This window comes from Gavia stellata, chromosome 5, assembly GCF_030936135.1.
Source record: "Gavia stellata isolate bGavSte3 chromosome 5, bGavSte3.hap2, whole genome shotgun sequence".
Lineage (NCBI taxonomy): Eukaryota > Metazoa > Chordata > Aves > Gaviiformes > Gaviidae > Gavia > Gavia stellata.
In genome coordinates, this window is record NC_082598.1 from 57,319,437 (window position 1) to 57,336,289 (window position 16,853).

The following is a 16,853-nucleotide window of genomic DNA, read 5'->3' on the forward strand; positions in this document are numbered from 1 at the left end:
AATTACCGAACACTTACTTGCACTGCCCTTTGAACGTGAAGTTGAGCATGTTAACTTTGAAGAAAATGGCAAACCATCTTTGTAATTCCTGGGGACTGCTGTCACAGTATTGTTAGATAATGAATGAATTCTTGAATATATCACAAATCCAAGTTCTATAAAATTTGGTATGCTCAGTAAAATGACTTACTGCACTGTGACAGAGCAGATAAGGTAAATGGTTAGAGCTCTAACTTCCAGTATGTAGCCCCTATGTGCAACTGATTCATTAGAATTGGAAAACTTGGTGAAGTTTAACTGAATAAAGAACTCTGCTGCATTTCTTTTTTTTTTTTTTTAAATATAATTCATATATTAAAGAATGTATGCTACACTTGATGCATGACTTCAGGAAAGATTAACTGCAAATAACTACCAGACAGCTGTATGGCCTGTTTTTGCAGTATGTATGGAAAGACAGACAGTCCATAATGTAACGTCTTGAATTTCAGCACTAACATAATAGAAGATTTCCTGCTGATTTTACATCAGCTTGTGGTACAGGTGCAAAGGACTTAAGTTACTGGCAAGCGTAAGGAAAATTAATCTAGAAACCAGAAGAGCAGCTTCTCGCATTCCATAAACAGTTTATAAAATTAATTGCAATAGCATACACATCAACTCCGGATGTGTAACCAGCTATGCTATCATTGACCAATACAATCAGAATACATGGAAAAAGCCAAACATTTCCCTCCAAAGGTAATTGATATAGACAGATCCCATAACCAATAACTGGGAATTGGTCCATCCAAGTTATTTCTGGAAATTTATGGGTCTCACAGAAGAACCAAAAATGTCTGTTTCCGTTAAAAAAAAAAAAGCAGTAGAGGGAAAATGTCAGTCTTGCAAGAAGCTTCATTTGAAGTGAACGGAATTTATCTTTTAGCTACCACTGCAAAAGCGGTAATTTACAGTCGATGAATCACTAGTGTCTCTTAAAGCTATGAACACACATACTGGCTATATTTTAGCCCTATGCCTTGGGTGTTACTTCCTGAAGAAATCCCAATTGGCTCATTAAAAGAAAGATCAGATAGTAGAATAATTTATTTCAGTAAAATCTCTCTCAAGCCAAGAGGAAAAAATCAAGCCAGGCTTTATGCATCTACTCTCAACAGAGTCACAGCCCAAATAGCTGAGGTAATTGTCACAAACCAAGTAACATCTCTCAGCATGTCAAAAAAACCAAAGTTGCATACCTTAGCAAACTGTCTAAAAAGGTCTCAAAAAACTTTTTGGGTGCCACAAAACACATGCTAGTATAGAAGAGCATAATGGATGTGCATACAGACCACAACTGTTACTTGAGAAAGTTTTGTTTATAGAATTACGTATTTTTTTTCCCCTCTCAAAAAAGGACATCTTGCCCCTTGCAATTCTAAGGCTGCAGGATTCAATTGCAACAGAAATTGTCAGAGAATCTGCATAAGTATACTGTATCAAGCAATTCAAAGCAAATTAATATAGCTACATGCATGCGTTTTCAAAAACAGTCAAGAGGCAGCAGACAGTCTGGACTGTTTCTCATCTGACACCAAGATACACGCGTTCAAAGAACAGTGTGAGAAATGAACTAAACAGGAAAGCAAAGAGCTTCTGATGCTCTATTTCTGGAACTTTGCACAATAGAAACCTGATGCAAAACTGTGTGAAGGGCTGTAATATATATCACAGATGAAAAGCCCTTTACACCTAAACTCCTCTCTATTTCAAGAAAAAATGGAAGCCATATTTGCCTAACATTCCTCAAGCTATAGTCCTCTGCAACACATACTGTCATACAAGCTTAAGTTCACAAAAAGCTGAAAGAAAGGCACAGGGCATTTTGCATTTAGATTTATCTCTGCCAGACAACATTGTTAGCATCCTATTTAGGGGTCGCAAGGCTCAAAAGGCTACAGATCCAGTATTACTCCCTTTATACAAATCTAATTTGGGATGAGTCACAGGAAGTCTATCTGGAAAGTACCTTATCAAACACAGCCCACCTGAGATGCCTAACATTAACTGGGAAGACACATAAAACTGTTGATTATTTTACTGAGTAATCAATCATCTCTGTGCTTGCATGAATATCAAGAAAGATGAAATCTAATGCTTGCTATAAACTTTTCAGAAACTAGAATGAAGAGACTTTGGTTTTCTCTAAATGTGTTTTATATTTATACATCCGTGTGTTCTGGAAATACCCAGTTAGCCTACAATGCCTTTCTATCCCAAATGGAAATAATGTTACTCTTCTTCCACTCTCCACATTTTCTGTGTTACATATTCTTTAGGACAAGAGACCACTTCTTTTCTCCAAAGGTAATAGTGATAGACTTTAAAATTACAGTTAACATTTATAGCAACAAGTCCGATAGGGATTTTATTTGTTTGTTTGCTTCTTTAAAGATACAGCTCAACTATTCTATACATGCTAGTATGAAAGCAAATATTCTTGACATCCAGCCTTTGGACTTGGTTTTGACAAAAGCCTTGCTGAAGTGACTACATTAACCCAAATTCAAATCACTTATTAGCACCCTGGCATATGTATCTGACACCCTGTCCACTTTCTAGTTAATAAATGAATACATTTGTGCATGTGAAAAACACAGACCAAATTCTGTCCTTTCCAGTGAAAATTGCATTTCATCATCTGGCAGACATACAATCTTCATATTAATTCTTAGGAAGACACTTATCCTGCCTGATTTTATTTTTAAAAAGAAACCCCAAAACTACTATTACAAGACAGACAGGATTTTGAGTTACAAAGCATTTCAGTTGTAAGCAAGTTCCCCATAACTCTTCAAGCTTTTAGAGTCGTATGGAAATAAGTACTCCCTCTTTCAGGCATGCGTTTATCGGATAAACAATGTCTTTAGGTTAAGTAACAGAGTAAAATTTATATAAACCAGTAAAAGTTAAAAAAAGGTCCGGGACTTTGCCACAGATGATATGCGAAATTATGGTGAGTGAATTTGAGTTTAGTTTGACACCTTACCTGACTGGCTTTCTTTCTCGTAGCAGATCTTCCAGACTCTTTTCACAGTGTTCAGCCGCCACAACCAATCTCTCTAATTGGAAAAAAAAAAAAGTGTAAGAGGACTAGAATCCAAATGAGACAATGGGAGTACAGACTTGGCAGATGTTAAAGTATTTTGACATACATAGTATGGACAATTACACATAATTACATGTTAAAGATGTACAACTTGTGGATATCACCACCACTTTCACTTACGAGATACAGCAGATTATCTTTCCTGTTTCCTCATGCAAAGCACCGTCAATCCATCCATCTATCCAGTAACCTCCTAATAAATGTTGAAAGCCTCAGCCAATATCAGTCAGATTTGACATAAGAATAGAGGTCTCAAAAAAGATAAGCATCTACAAATTTGCTAGGTTGATGAGAGACTCAAAGTAATGCCAGCTTTGAGAAAAGGGTCTCAGAGTGAGCACAGGAGTTTCAGTCCTGATGGGCCAGCTAGCACATTACCGGCTCTAGTACCTCTTGCCCAACAACAGCTACAGGACTTGCAAGGTCCCACATGTTCTGAAGATTGATGGGCTGTCTCTGAATACAGAGGAAAAGACAAAACAATTGTTGCACCGAAGACAGCGGTTATAAAGCAGGAGAAGACGATGGTGTAAGATATTACATGGGAGTGTGAGATAACTCCTAAAGAAGCTAGGGTTTGCTGCTTCCCCTACTCGTAGCTAGTAGCAAATGTTCAGATTCAAAACCAAATCAAACTAATCTACTGCAAACATATTTTTATAAGACAACTGTTACAGTAAGATAAAGATAGAAAATACTTTGAGGAACACAAGCCATCACACTGAAGCTGGAATGCTTATTACTTAACTCTTTGTTTCTCCTTTTTGAAATCAAAGAACCATTTAAGCTTTCTCTGGAAGAAAAAATTCTGGGATTGCCTTCTACAATGCTAGCAAAGACTTACAAGTAGATTAATTTAAAAGAAAAATATTTCAGTTTCAATGTTTTTCTATTACTTTTATATTCACCTTTTCAGAGTCTTTGGGGGGGTATGCATACCTCTAATAATTTTTTTTTTTTTTTTGCATTATTTTCCTAGTCTGCTTTCGTATTTCTCTGTAAGGGTAGAAAATGACATTTGCAAGAAAAATAACATTAAATCACTATGCATAGGATTGACAAGTGAAAAATGTTGTCAGTATCAGAATAACAAAATTTGCCACCAAATTTGCCATATTATTTGAAAGTGATTAACTGATATTCTAACCACTAGGAACAGAACAGTCTCCTGGTATTTTCTCCTTCATATTTATACACACTCATACACCTTCACGTCATTGACTCTTCATCGTCAAAAAGTCCACGTTTTCCTATTTAACCATCTTTTACTTACTAAATGTTATGTTAGCTAATATTTCTTAAGTTTTCATCTCAAACAGTATTGTAAGAAAAACCCGGTTTCCATTTCAAGAGGTACTAGCAAAAACAAGATGAAAATGAATAAACTTTCTAGACCTTCTGACCACAGAAAATGAAAAATTTACAAGTTTGAGAGCAAATGAAAACACACAAAGAACCCCCCACCCCATGGAATACTTCAGTGTTTGGAATTGGCAATATCCTAATTTTCTTAAAAATCTGAAACATCCTATCATACTGCATTATAAAGGGGAAAAAATTACTTGCCCTACTTTATGAGACCCTGTAGCTAATCAAACAAATACATACAATGCACTTCTAGATGGGAACATTGTTTATTTAAAAGTTAAAGGTGGCAACCACTTAAGTTGTCACAGGTGTTGCAGCCTTTTTGTGGAAATTAAGTGCTGTACTCCTGCTGAGCCTGCAACAGAATAGGGTCATCTGGAGCGGAAAAAAAACAACTGAAGCCTTATTTGAGCTAACAGTAAGTGTGATACAGTTACTGAAAAAAAAAAAATCTGTACTGGAATAAAGTAATTGTTAGTGGGAGAGATCTTAAAAAGGTAGAATAAAAAGAAAATAATAAGGGAAGCTTGCAGCCAAGACACGAGATGACTGAGACAAGAAGAACAGCTGCAAATCAAGTACAAGAAACCTAACCACCACATGAAAATGTTCACCAGATTAGAACATGGGTGTAGAAGCTCAGCATCAAATACACATGTATCTCAATGTTCCCCACAAAGACATGGCACAGCAATTGATTACAAGAATTTTACAGTGAGGTATAAAAAGAAGAAAGTTCTCAGCTTTTATCAGTTAGCATAACATATAACAAAAGAGGTCAGACAACTAACCCCTGCCTTGACTCTGCAGAGAAGAAACAAAAGCCCCAGTAGTGCCAGTCACAGCAAAGGCATACAGTAATTTTGAGACTGAAAACCAGCCATTTTCTGGTGCTATACAGGCAATATTCTGCTCAGTCACCTTCAGATATATTGTCACAAAAATATAACTGTAACCATACATAAAATTTCCTTATTAAACAGATACTCACCATGTTTACCTCTGGTAATGTCAACATACTGGCAAAGCCTGGGATGGGTGATTGTTTTAAGGATTTGAAATCTCCCCAAAATTTTGATGGAGTTAGGTGTCAGAGGAAGGCCATTACTTCCACAAACATCATGTGGCAGAGCTGAGGCAAAGAAGGTGGAGGCACCCATCTCAGTGTCTTTTAAAGGAAACATCTTTTTCACGCAATCTTAAGCCCTTCAGAGCAATTTGTGTTCCTTAAAAAGAGAAGTAAAAATTTATCTGCAAAAGATACAGATTCTCTTGACTCAACTTACTACTTGCTTACTAAATAATGCAATTAAAACTCTTCTTTTCTCTGTTTTGGGGGAATGGGACATTTTTGCATAATGAATACAATAATAATAATACAGTGGTGCTGCATCATAAACACTACATTTAAAGATGAAAACATAGTGATAGTTTTAAACACAGGTTTAAGAATCAAATAAAACTATTTCTAGGAGCAGATAAATGCTTTAATGCAAGCAATCTTCAGATGACTACTGCAATATAGTAGGTTATTTATTCAAAAAAAAGTAAAGGCACCAAAAAAAAATCCTCTTCTACGATACCACCTTGTATCAGCAGGCCACAAATCCAGATTACCACAGATTTAGTAATAATCCAGCATCTATATACTATAGCTTTCCTAATATTTAAAGCTATGAAGTAACAGTCTTCTGTCCTACCACCATTTCTTTCCCTACTCATAGGTAAACTGCTAGCTCACACACTGACTCAATAACAAATTAAGGAAGTAATCTACATTAAATGGTTTTGTGGGACAGTCAAGCGAAATAAGTTAGCTCGCAATTCAGTTCCAGGAGCATTTAGTTTCATGACCATTTTTCTCTCTACTCTGAACTATGCATTTCAAATCAGTGCAAACTAAACATTTTCTCTGCACTTTTCCATTACCAGGCATTATGCCATTCAAGAATATGAAAATCTAAAACATGCACAAGTAACAGACACTTCTACAGTCAGCTAGGACTCAAAATAAAACTGCTTGACCTCTTTTTACTAGCAAACTAAGAATTTAATATGAGGAACCAAGCTCCAAAATCCAAAAACTGAATCAAGCCGCTGCTCAGCTCATTTCTGGATTACCCAGATGGTCACTCCAGACACTACAAGCTGTCATTAAGCAGTATTAACCCCCTGTACAAATTAACTTCCATAGCACATACATACTTCTGTATAAGGATACATATACAAACAGAGATAAAAAGGCCAAGCTTATGAGCTCTGGTCTGGAAGCTGTGACAGTGAAGTAGATGGCACTTCCACACAACATGGGACAAGAGGCCACAGAATAAAAAAAGCTTCATTAACAAGCCTATGCAGAAGAGTACCATCCAGCTCACTTCAACTCCAGAGACATTATGGCAGAGTCTGGAGGCATCTGTGTATACAATCAACAGAAATAGCCCACTGATGTGGAAAGCACATCCAACTCTCTTGTCAGCTAGAGAATAGTAATTATAAGCTCTAAAGAGTAGAAACAGATATGCAGTTGCTCCAGGAAAAGAGGAGGAAGAACCCTCAGGATTTGAAGACCATAAGAGAAAAAATATGAAAAGCTTGAAGTATAAAACCAACATAATTCTTTCAAAGCAGATGTGATAATTTTTTATCATCTTAGTGGCTTCGTGAAACAAAAAACAAGTAGAATAAGCTTATGCAGAGCACTAACAAAGCTAAGTGCTACTTTTTAATTATTCTTTCAGCCAACAGTGACCTGCTGCTTTCAGGAAAAGCTATTCTCTCATGAGAAAGTCACACAGTAGAAACAGATCGTTTAATACTTTAGTGTCTCAAAGTTATTTTTTCTCTAAGGGAATAACCTTGTTCCCAGCATAAAATTCCCAGTAAAATCCTAGTTTCTTTTGTGAATCTTAATCGAGAGAGTGACCCCACAACAGGTTGCAGAGAGATCCTTATATACAAGGCACATTTACTAAGTCCATACAAATGGAAATTATGGAATGTACCTTCTGTTTTAACTAACACAGTCCAATTTAAGATACAAAGCAAATATAACACTGCTCTCATTTGTGGAGTTTTTTTTTCTCCTGAAGAAATACAGACATAAGATATGTACACTTGAATTCTAATATACATCATCATATTAAATATGAATGCGTAGCATTAAGGAATCAAACTTAAAAGGAAGAAAATAAATCTGAAACAGAATTGAGCATTAGAGTTTTTATAGTAGTATTTTTGTATTAAAAGTTTTATTTTAAAGATACAATGCTTTCATCTCTCATGAATATTTAATTTTGGAAGTGATTTTAGGATGCCAACAATGCAATTTACAGTTAGAATATTCCATTGGAAAGACATAAATTGGACTCAGTGCAAGCACGAAGATTTATTGGCATGCAGCAAGTTCCAATTGGAAAGTTTTAACTGTGTATTTGTAATAAGACCCACATTCCTGTAAAAACATCATGTCTGCGAAATGAGCTACACGGCTTCAGAAAGAAAATATGTATTAACCATGAAGAAAAAAAATCTTGATTTAGAGAATGAACTATAATCTCGCTTGGCACAACAGTCCTCTACTAACTGCTCTAAAATTAAAAAAAAAGTTAATATGATCATAGTTGAGGAGAGGAAGAATAAAATTATGCTAAACAGCAAGATGCATTGTATCTCTAAAAAGTTAAATACGTAGTATACAATATATTTACGCAGGTAAGAAACGTTTTTATTTTTACCGTAGAAAAATAATATGCTAGGTAATACTTCTGTAACACATTGTATCTACATTCAGCTGACATTTAGAAAGGCATTTTAATAACAAGAATTGTTAAATATCATCAATTCAATAACCATTTTAAGAGATTAAACTTTTCTTGTACTCTAGATCACTTGGCTTACAAGGATCAATTAGACCCACCTGCAATGCTTTCAACTAGATAACTGCAGATTTATCACTCACTTCCTTTGGTTAGGAAGCACACAGACAAAAAGGAAGAAACGAGAAAAGCAAACAACCTTTTCTTTCAGCCACCTAAAGGAATCAATAAAGAATTTTAAAAGGTATGCATTAAAACAAGTTCTCTTCTTATAATTTTGTGGAATCCACTACAGCAATGAAAAAAATTATCTCTGATGATCAAAAAGAGCTAGTTCTGTCAATAGGTACTTTCACAATTAAATTCTGATCTCTGGCCTTAACTCTCAACTTCCATAAATTCCAGCGACTGAGTTGAAAAAATAAACCAAGGAACCCCAAAACTAAAAACTTAATCCTTCCACTGCCTTTAAAAAGGGACACATATTACAGCTGAAGTGAAAGGGGTTTTTTAACTAAATTATTTCAGTCTAGTAATTTCTCTAGTAACTTACTGACGTTTCTAAATTCAAACAGAAGCATTATACATATTTTAAAAATTCATCTGAAAAAAAGAGCTTATCTAACTATTTTTAAATAGCGTTGGTTTTTTGTTTGGGTTTTTTTTGTTTGCTTGGTTGTTGTTTTTTTAAAACCACACCCAAGTCTGGCACAACTATAAACATAGAGAGTGCTACACATCCTCCTCATGTTCAAGAGATATGATTTTACACCTCAAACTCACCTTTTCTATATAGAAAAGACACATACTGCATTAATTTTATGATTTGGAGGAATGAATTATGTTCTGCAGAACTTCCCTATTAGTTTGAAATAAAAAGAGGAAGAGAAAAAGAAAGATTTGTTATCTTCAACTGACACCAGAAACAGTTAAGGCAAATTCAATTTTGGGATTGATTTCTGGAAATTCAATTCTGATAATCCAAAACATTGAGGATGGAAGAGTAAGCAAAGACTTGTGTTATTAGCGTCATCTGAAATTACCGAGTCGTTGTTTCCAAAGCACTTTTTATTCCATATATGAGAGACAGTCTATCACATCTGCGAAATAGGTCTGGCATAAAGATCAGAAGTCTAGAAGTGGCCTGTTTTGCATCCCACCTGTGAATGACCTTCCCTAGCCCACCACCTCCATCCAAATCTCCCTTAGAAACATTTACAGTACACAAAATCACTAACCACCGCCCTCAACAAAATCCACCACTAACAGAAGACCTTTACAAACTCCTATTTAATATTCAGATTAGCACTATTTTGATAATGTTTCATTTGATAGCTTTTCTGTGCCCACACTGAGAAATAAAATAAAAGGTAGCCCCTCATCTACTGAGCAACTTATTTGCTCTTCTGAATACCTACTGCTCTCAGAGAACAAATATTTTTTCTTCAGAATTTAGCATTTTCTAGCCATCATTGACAACTTCTTCACTGCAGCCGTGCTAAGACAATTGAGTCAATAGACACTAAGAACTTTTGCCTTAAAAAAAAGGAAACAAAACATATACATTTGACTCTCAGAAGCAAATATTACGCATACAAACAGACCAACCTGAATGAGTGATGCATCATGTGAAATACATCTATGGTTTCTAAAGTGTCCACATGCAGAAATAAAGACAACTAGCCACGTACTAATACCTGTTAGTAATTTGAAATGGCTACTTACTTAAATGCCTCCTGAGTAACCAGGTGTAAATGTCCCTTGCTTAATGAAGGCAGCTTTTCAGAATTAAAACATAATTATAATCAGTATCGCTACTGAATTATCTTTAAAGCAACTGAGAACAATTTCAGGAGAGCAGGTGGTGTGAACATCCTATGGTTACACTGTTTTTCATTAAATCACAGTATTTTCAACAAAGTAGGCCATTTCATAGGAAGAAATTCTGTCAGCAAATACCTTTTCTTCTGCTCTTAAGTCTCAAAACATTCCTGTTGCAACTACAGTAATTACTAATTTGATAAAGTAACTGAAATAAAATACGCAATTTTAGCTACAGTGTTCACAGAATCACTAAGGTTGGAAAAGACCTGTAAGATCAAGTCCAATCATCAACCAACACCACCATGCCCATTAAACTTCACAAAAAAACCAAACCTGTGTTATTTGCCTCCCACTGTCCACCACCACGCAGCTATTCACGAAGTTTATTAAAATGCATAACAGATATTGAAGAAAAGTTGAATTCAGATTCCTGGGGAAGGGAGCACAGGAAATAAGCAGGAGTTTGTTAGGATGATCACAATGAGCTGGGACACGTTCACTTCATAATAGTAATAAAAAAATATTAACTTATCAGCTTAATTTTTGCAGGGGGTAGGGGGACTGTGGATTAAATTTAGTTCACCTCACAAATCTCTTTTCCATCTGCACTATAAACATCTACTACAAACACCACTTGTACAACAGAGATTTCATAAGATTGCTTAAAAATCTACATGTAAGCAGTACTGTGTTTAACCAACTGTTTTCCCCTGCGGCATAACATCAAAATGTCTTCTTTTACAGAATTTTATAATTTCTCTAACATTCATTGAAGTAAGAAGTATTCTACCTATAAATAAAGAATAACCATGGAGTCATGGACAAATAATTACAGACCACACACACATTCGGCATACTTAAAAAAAATATTTTTTTAACATTGTTATTCTGTCCAAACTAATAAATTCAGTGCAGAAAGAAACACTTTGCTTCAGATTCCAGCTACACCAATTCAGCAATAGATAGATAAAATAAATAAGCGTGCCAAAATTTTCAATATTGTTACTTGAGATAAACAGAAAACGCAAACCAGATTTTGACAGGGCTCCAATGTCATTATTTTGTCTTCAATGAATACACAAATTTTGGTATCGTGGTGTTTTTGGCACGGGTAACTGACAAATATTTGAGGAGTTATTTCATGAAAATGCTAAATAATAATTCCTTTCCCTACTCTTGTAGGGATATTAAAACACCATTTCACTCAAGTGAAATATAAGCCATCAGCAAAGATTAAAAAATGTTTTATCTTAGTCGTAATTGCAGAATTTTGACGCACATACATGAAAGCTTCCGTATTCTGTGTAGGTATTTGCGTAAGAAGAGTTACTGGTGTTGCTTGGCACATTTACAACGTTACTACATAGATTAAGATGTTGCTGCTTTGAAAGCCACGCACAAGAGTTAGTGAGACTTAGGGACATCTCAAGTTTCATATCTGCAGCTACAACATTTAGCTAGCGGGAAAAAATAACAACGCTTGGATAGCATGAAGAAAACGTGTAACCTAATTTTGATAGATCAGGGTAGACTTTTAGTCACATCTATTTTATAAACCTGTTATTTCTTTTCTTTTACCTGTTTATCAGTGTCTTTTGGTTACAGCCTGGCTGCCTGTTCTGCTACATCACTGTCCCTATGCACATAAAGATGGGGTTCGTTACCATTTGATTTACACATTATACGCAGCTCTTCAGGAATTAAATCTAGTTAAAGAGAAATTAGTTTTAACCAGGCTGCTAAATGACTGCTAGAAATGCTGGTGACGCCGGGCAGCCCTGGTAACCTCTACGGCTCTGTAAGCCCGCCAGCCAGAGCCCCCCCAGCCCTGAGGCACTACACCCAGGCCGGCGCTCGCAGCCCAAAAAGGCGCGAACCGGCGCTGCCCCCCCAGCCGGCCCCGCGCACCTCACGGCGCTGCTGGGGAGCGCTCGCCCTGCGCCCCCGCCCCGCCTCGCTCCCGCCACACCCGCCGGGCCGGCCGCTTCCTCAGCCCCTCTATTACCCGACGGCCACCGGCGGGGGAGCCGGCCTGGGCACGGCCTCGCGGGAGAGGGCCAGGGCTGGTGCCGGGGGTACCTGCGCCAGGGCCGCCGTCCCCGCTGCGCGCCCCGCCCCCGAGCGCAGCACCTGCACCCTCACTGCTCCGCGGCGTCACTCCACCCCGCCGGCCGCCGGCAGGACCCTGGTATAGGGGTGTCTTGCGCGATGCCTGAGCTTTCTGTTTGTTTAGGCCTTAAAAAAAAAAAAAAAGTTTAACACGCTTCCCCCCGCCGTGTGTGTGTACGCTGCTAGTACTCTGAAAAAGACGTGTTGAGCGCCCTGGCCGTAAAAACAGTGGTCACTGGGGGTAGTGAGGCCTTCCTCAGCTCCTTCTTATAAACCTCAGGCGCTCGCTTGGGCAGCCCGGAGGAGAGGGTCCTTTTTCCCTCAGCGGAGGAAGGTGTGTGGTGGCGGCTCGGTTCATGTGAGTGCCTCTTGGCGGGCCCGTGGGGGCCCGGCCGAGTTCTCACACGGGGGGCGGCTTTACCCCCTCAGTGTGCTCTCAGCGCGCCCGTGGGTGTCTTAGTTCGGTCGTCTCTCGCGGTTGGGGGCGGGGGGCTGCGTCACGGCGGTCCGGTGCCCCGGGGCTCCCCCGTGGGCCGAGCCGAGCTCTCTGGGGCGGGCGGGCGGGCGGGAAGGCCCTGTTCGGTTTACTTCGAGCCGCTGGCGCAGTGCGGGGGCTTCCTGCGGGCTGTGTGCTACGGTGGTGGTCGTAGGGAGGCCGCTGCCGTCCCTCTGAGGGGTAATTCCCCTGTAGCGGAGGGGTAGGATGAACGCCTTGAGTTAAAAGAAGCGGCGTTATGCTCGTTGTTGTTTAATTTATATAAGGGATTTAATCTTGGGGCTTAATGTGCGCTGTAGTTGTAGGGTGGCATTGCAAATACAGATACCGCACTTTGCGGGGAGAAAGCATGTACATGAAGTGGTTCTTTTGAAATCAGTTGTGTTCCTTTATTCAGCTCATCGACTGAAATGACAGTCTGGAAGTGGCGTAGTGGTGGGCTCTTGAAGAAAATGCTCTAATAGCCGGGAAAGTACAGGCATGGAGTACCTACTGAGCTTTGCATAGGAATGGCTGTTACTAATGGAAAACTAGATGCTTTTTCTGTTTTGGTAAATGGTATATATGTTCGTTATGCTTTTGCATAGACTTCAGTGAGTGAAAAACAGAGTATAACTAAGTATTTGGTCCATTCTCAGTAGAGATACTTGCAAGATTTAACATGCAGCACATTCTGTACAGGGGTGCATGGATTGGATAACAGGGATGGGTTTATGATTTGTTGCTTGTTAGGTTACTTTACGAGTCTGTAGCTAACCAGCATATGGCAATGTTACCGAGGTATTGTATACCTTGAGCTAATGAATAAGTGTTTTTATGCTGGGTTTAGCAGCTGGCAAAATGAAGAAAATACTACTGCAAAATAAGTAATCCTTGTGTTTCCTGCTTTTTCTGTTTCTTTAACTCAGATATTTATTTTTTTAATACAGTTATTGCTTTTCACAAATAGTTTTGCAATTCAGGATACTTATATGAAATCTGTAGTAAGGTGAGGCAGTAGTAATTAAATATAGTATCCCATTTTTGTATGCCCTAATTGTTCACTTACTATATTATTCTCCAGTTATGTTTAAATAATAATACATTATTTGGCAGACCTGTTGGAAAGTAAGGCCAAAATCTGTAAAATAATACCGAAGTCCTAAAACTGAATTTTTGATACTGGATATTATTAAAAGGGATAAGGCCTTAGGAAGGAGTAACAGATAGAACTTCGACAAATCTTACCAAATAGTCAGTAAAGTAGGGTATTTTGGGGTTTTTTGTTGGCTTGGTTTTGGTTTTTTTCTTTAGCTAGCTTCAAGGATCTTTGCTTGTCAGTGTGGCTTCATGGTAATATATATCATCATCATATATTCTCCCCACCCTGTTGCAAATTAGCAATATAGTCTTGTTATGGTAATTTTGACTTTAAAGAGTTTTAAGAAATATATTGGTGAGTTGCTTTGATGTTTTAACAGCACTGAATGCTGAAGGTGCAAGATAGTGAAGGCAGAGTGATTTAAATCAAAATGATTCTTAAAACTATTTTCAGCAAATCTGGGCTTTGGAATGTCTTTTTCCAGTTGTAATATGAAGCTTGTGCATATTTTCCATATATTGCTATAGGTGTATTTGTTTCAGTTACACCTTTAAATGTAAATAGAGAAGGAAACAACTTCTCATTCCCCAGACTGAAAGTGGTGGATAGTCTGGAGAGAATGGTATCAAATGAAAAAGGATATTTGCTAAAAAAAGGACATTTGTGCAAATGTGAAAATAGTTCATCGGGTTAGAAATAATAGGACTCTTGAATTGTCTAGAGCCTTGAAGACTTGATGCTTCTGATAACGAAGCATATGTGAGTGGGAAAGCAATCTGAAAAATAGAAGTTTAATGCAGAAAGGTATGATGAAGTTGCTTTGACATAATTCTAACCCTAATTTAGTATGAATTTAACAATGGCGGGCTAACTAGGGCCTCTTTATCGAAGGAGGGCCAAACAGCCCATGGATATTTCTTCATCCGTTTGATTTAGGAGATGTTCTCTGTAATGTCTTTTGTCCTAAATAAATTTGACTGAAGTCTGTTTAATACGTTATTGTTATTTCAATTATATATGTTATCCAAGAAGACTAGTGATAAAGTTAATTGTATGCCATGATGGGGGAAGCAAGCAACCCTGTAGGACTTCTTATGCTTTTGCAAAATCCTTTAAATCAATTCATGGCATTTTCTTAAAATTGTTTCTGAAAATCAGTCAAGGGATTCTGGTCTACTAGAGTCTTTGACTTTCTGCTGACCTGGAAGTTTCACAATATTATGTTTCCCTGAAAAGAGAACTATAAAGTGTCATGTGAGTAATGCTCCTTCATGCAAGGCGTATTGGTGACATTCCTCCTTTTTCCTGCTCTTGTTCTTTCTAAAGTTGCCTGCTTAAAATCCTTGGTAGAATCACATTTTTGAAGAACACAGTCCTAATTTAGAGAATGTTGAAATATATATATTTAACTGTAATGTTTATTACTGAAATTTCATGCTATATGCTTGACACACTGAATTCCTAATTTAAGTGACATGTCATCACAATAATTTAATCGATGTTTCCAAATTATCTCTTAATCTTTTGTTTGTTTTTTCTTCCATAAACTCCATAGAGACCTGGTTGTTTGTGACTTTGGGGGTTGAGGGTGGTGTGTTGTTGTTTCTTAAGCTAGAACTAAAGTAGAAAGTAAAAAGCTTTGGTTTTATATTAGTCTGTAATATGTTGAGATCCAGTACACTCAGTTGGCATGAAGCTTTAAAAACAGTTTCTGGAAAAATTGTAAAAATGTCTCAAGATATTTCTGTAATCATATTATACAGCACATTTTATACTATAGAACTGTGCTAGTTTGTGTTATAGTAAGAGATAACATAAGGTAATAATCAGCTGTAGTGATTTGTGTGTTTTGTTTTGGAATCAACAGACCACTTCTAAAACTGCTGCTCTATGTAAATTTACTAAATAGCAGTAAAATCAAATTAGAAAAGTACCAGTTTCTCAGCTTTTTTTTCCCTCCCCCCCAACATTAAAGTAGAATAAATAATTTTATGGATGTCATATTACTGTGTTCATTTATGAAAAAGCCCTAAGAAGTAGCAGAGGTAGCTTGTACATTATGGAGGGCAAGAACTCAAGTAGTGGCATCAGAGTGGATCTTGATTTGGCAAGAAAAAAAATGTATTGAGATGTAAAATAGGAGATAAGTGTTATCCAAGACCTGTCTAGACCAAGAGTGAAAAGAAAAATTGATCTCTCGGGTGCCTGCAAATCCCACCTACTTTACAAGTCCCCATAACCATACTGGGGAAATATCTATAGAATAAAAAATAACATAAAGCAGTTGTCGTAAGAAGGATTGATCAAGTGTGCAGGAAGACAAATCTGTTATCTACCATAATATTTTTGAACTTTTCTGATTATAATTTGATTGCTGTAGGTCACAGCTGCCATTTGAATGAATTCATACGCGTTTGTCTCTTCTAAGGAAGTGTTCTCTAAAACCTAAAGAATGTCAAATGCTAGACAATGCAGATAAAACTGAGGGTTCGGCATAGAGGGCAGCTGCTAGGAACATCAGATGTGAGCAAAGTGAATAGTATCTCTTGTTTCTTGTAGTGATATGAATTTTATGATGTCAGTCCAGCAGAGACCCCCAGAAACCCCTGTTTATTCTCCTCCTAAACAGTTACCTGTATGGTTCTTATTACTGTCACCAAGAAACATTTCCCTTGTTAGATTTCCTGTCATACTGGGGGTGAGAGGGAAATAGATGTTTAGTTTTCATTTCCATGGTTACAATGGTATTAAACAGTAGGGGGAAAAAAACCTTTTCCATGGTTACATTAGTATTAAACAGTAGGCAGAAAAAAGTCTCTGATGGCTTTTTTCCCCCCCCGGTGTGGTGGAAGCTGTCCTTACTCATAATTTAATATGGTTTCAAAAAGATTTGGTTACTTTTCAAAGCAGCCTTCTGAACAAAACTGCTTTCATTGTTTTGATTTTTTTCATATGTATTTTTTGTGCTCGGGGAAAAAGTACTTTCCTTTGAAAAAAATTCCTTTA

General features: G+C 37.4%; 2 protein-coding genes across 6 annotated transcripts in view; one reads left to right on the forward strand and one right to left on the reverse strand.

The window, feature by feature from the left end:
• Positions 1-5,703, reverse strand: part of TBCK (TBC1 domain containing kinase) — a 107,590-nt gene extending 101,887 nt beyond the window's left edge. For all 3 annotated transcript variants that reach the window (XM_009816855.2, XM_009816854.2, XM_009816853.2), the window contains exons 1-2: positions 5,511-5,703; positions 3,032-3,104 (exon numbers count right to left, since the gene is read on the reverse strand). In XM_009816855.2, coding sequence (XP_009815157.2) covers positions 3,032-3,104; positions 5,511-5,703 — 266 coding nt within the window. The remainder of the gene's footprint in view (positions 1-3,031; positions 3,105-5,510) is intronic.
• A 6,875-nt stretch (positions 5,704-12,578) lies between these two features.
• Positions 12,579-16,853, forward strand: part of AIMP1 (aminoacyl tRNA synthetase complex interacting multifunctional protein 1) — a 38,868-nt gene continuing 34,593 nt past the window's right edge. For 2 of the 3 annotated variants that reach the window (XM_059817785.1, XM_059817786.1), the window contains exon 1: positions 12,606-12,628. In XM_059817785.1, coding sequence (XP_059673768.1) covers positions 12,627-12,628 — 2 coding nt within the window. In that variant the 5' untranslated portion in view covers positions 12,606-12,626. The other variant, XM_059817788.1, reaches the window with a different exon arrangement.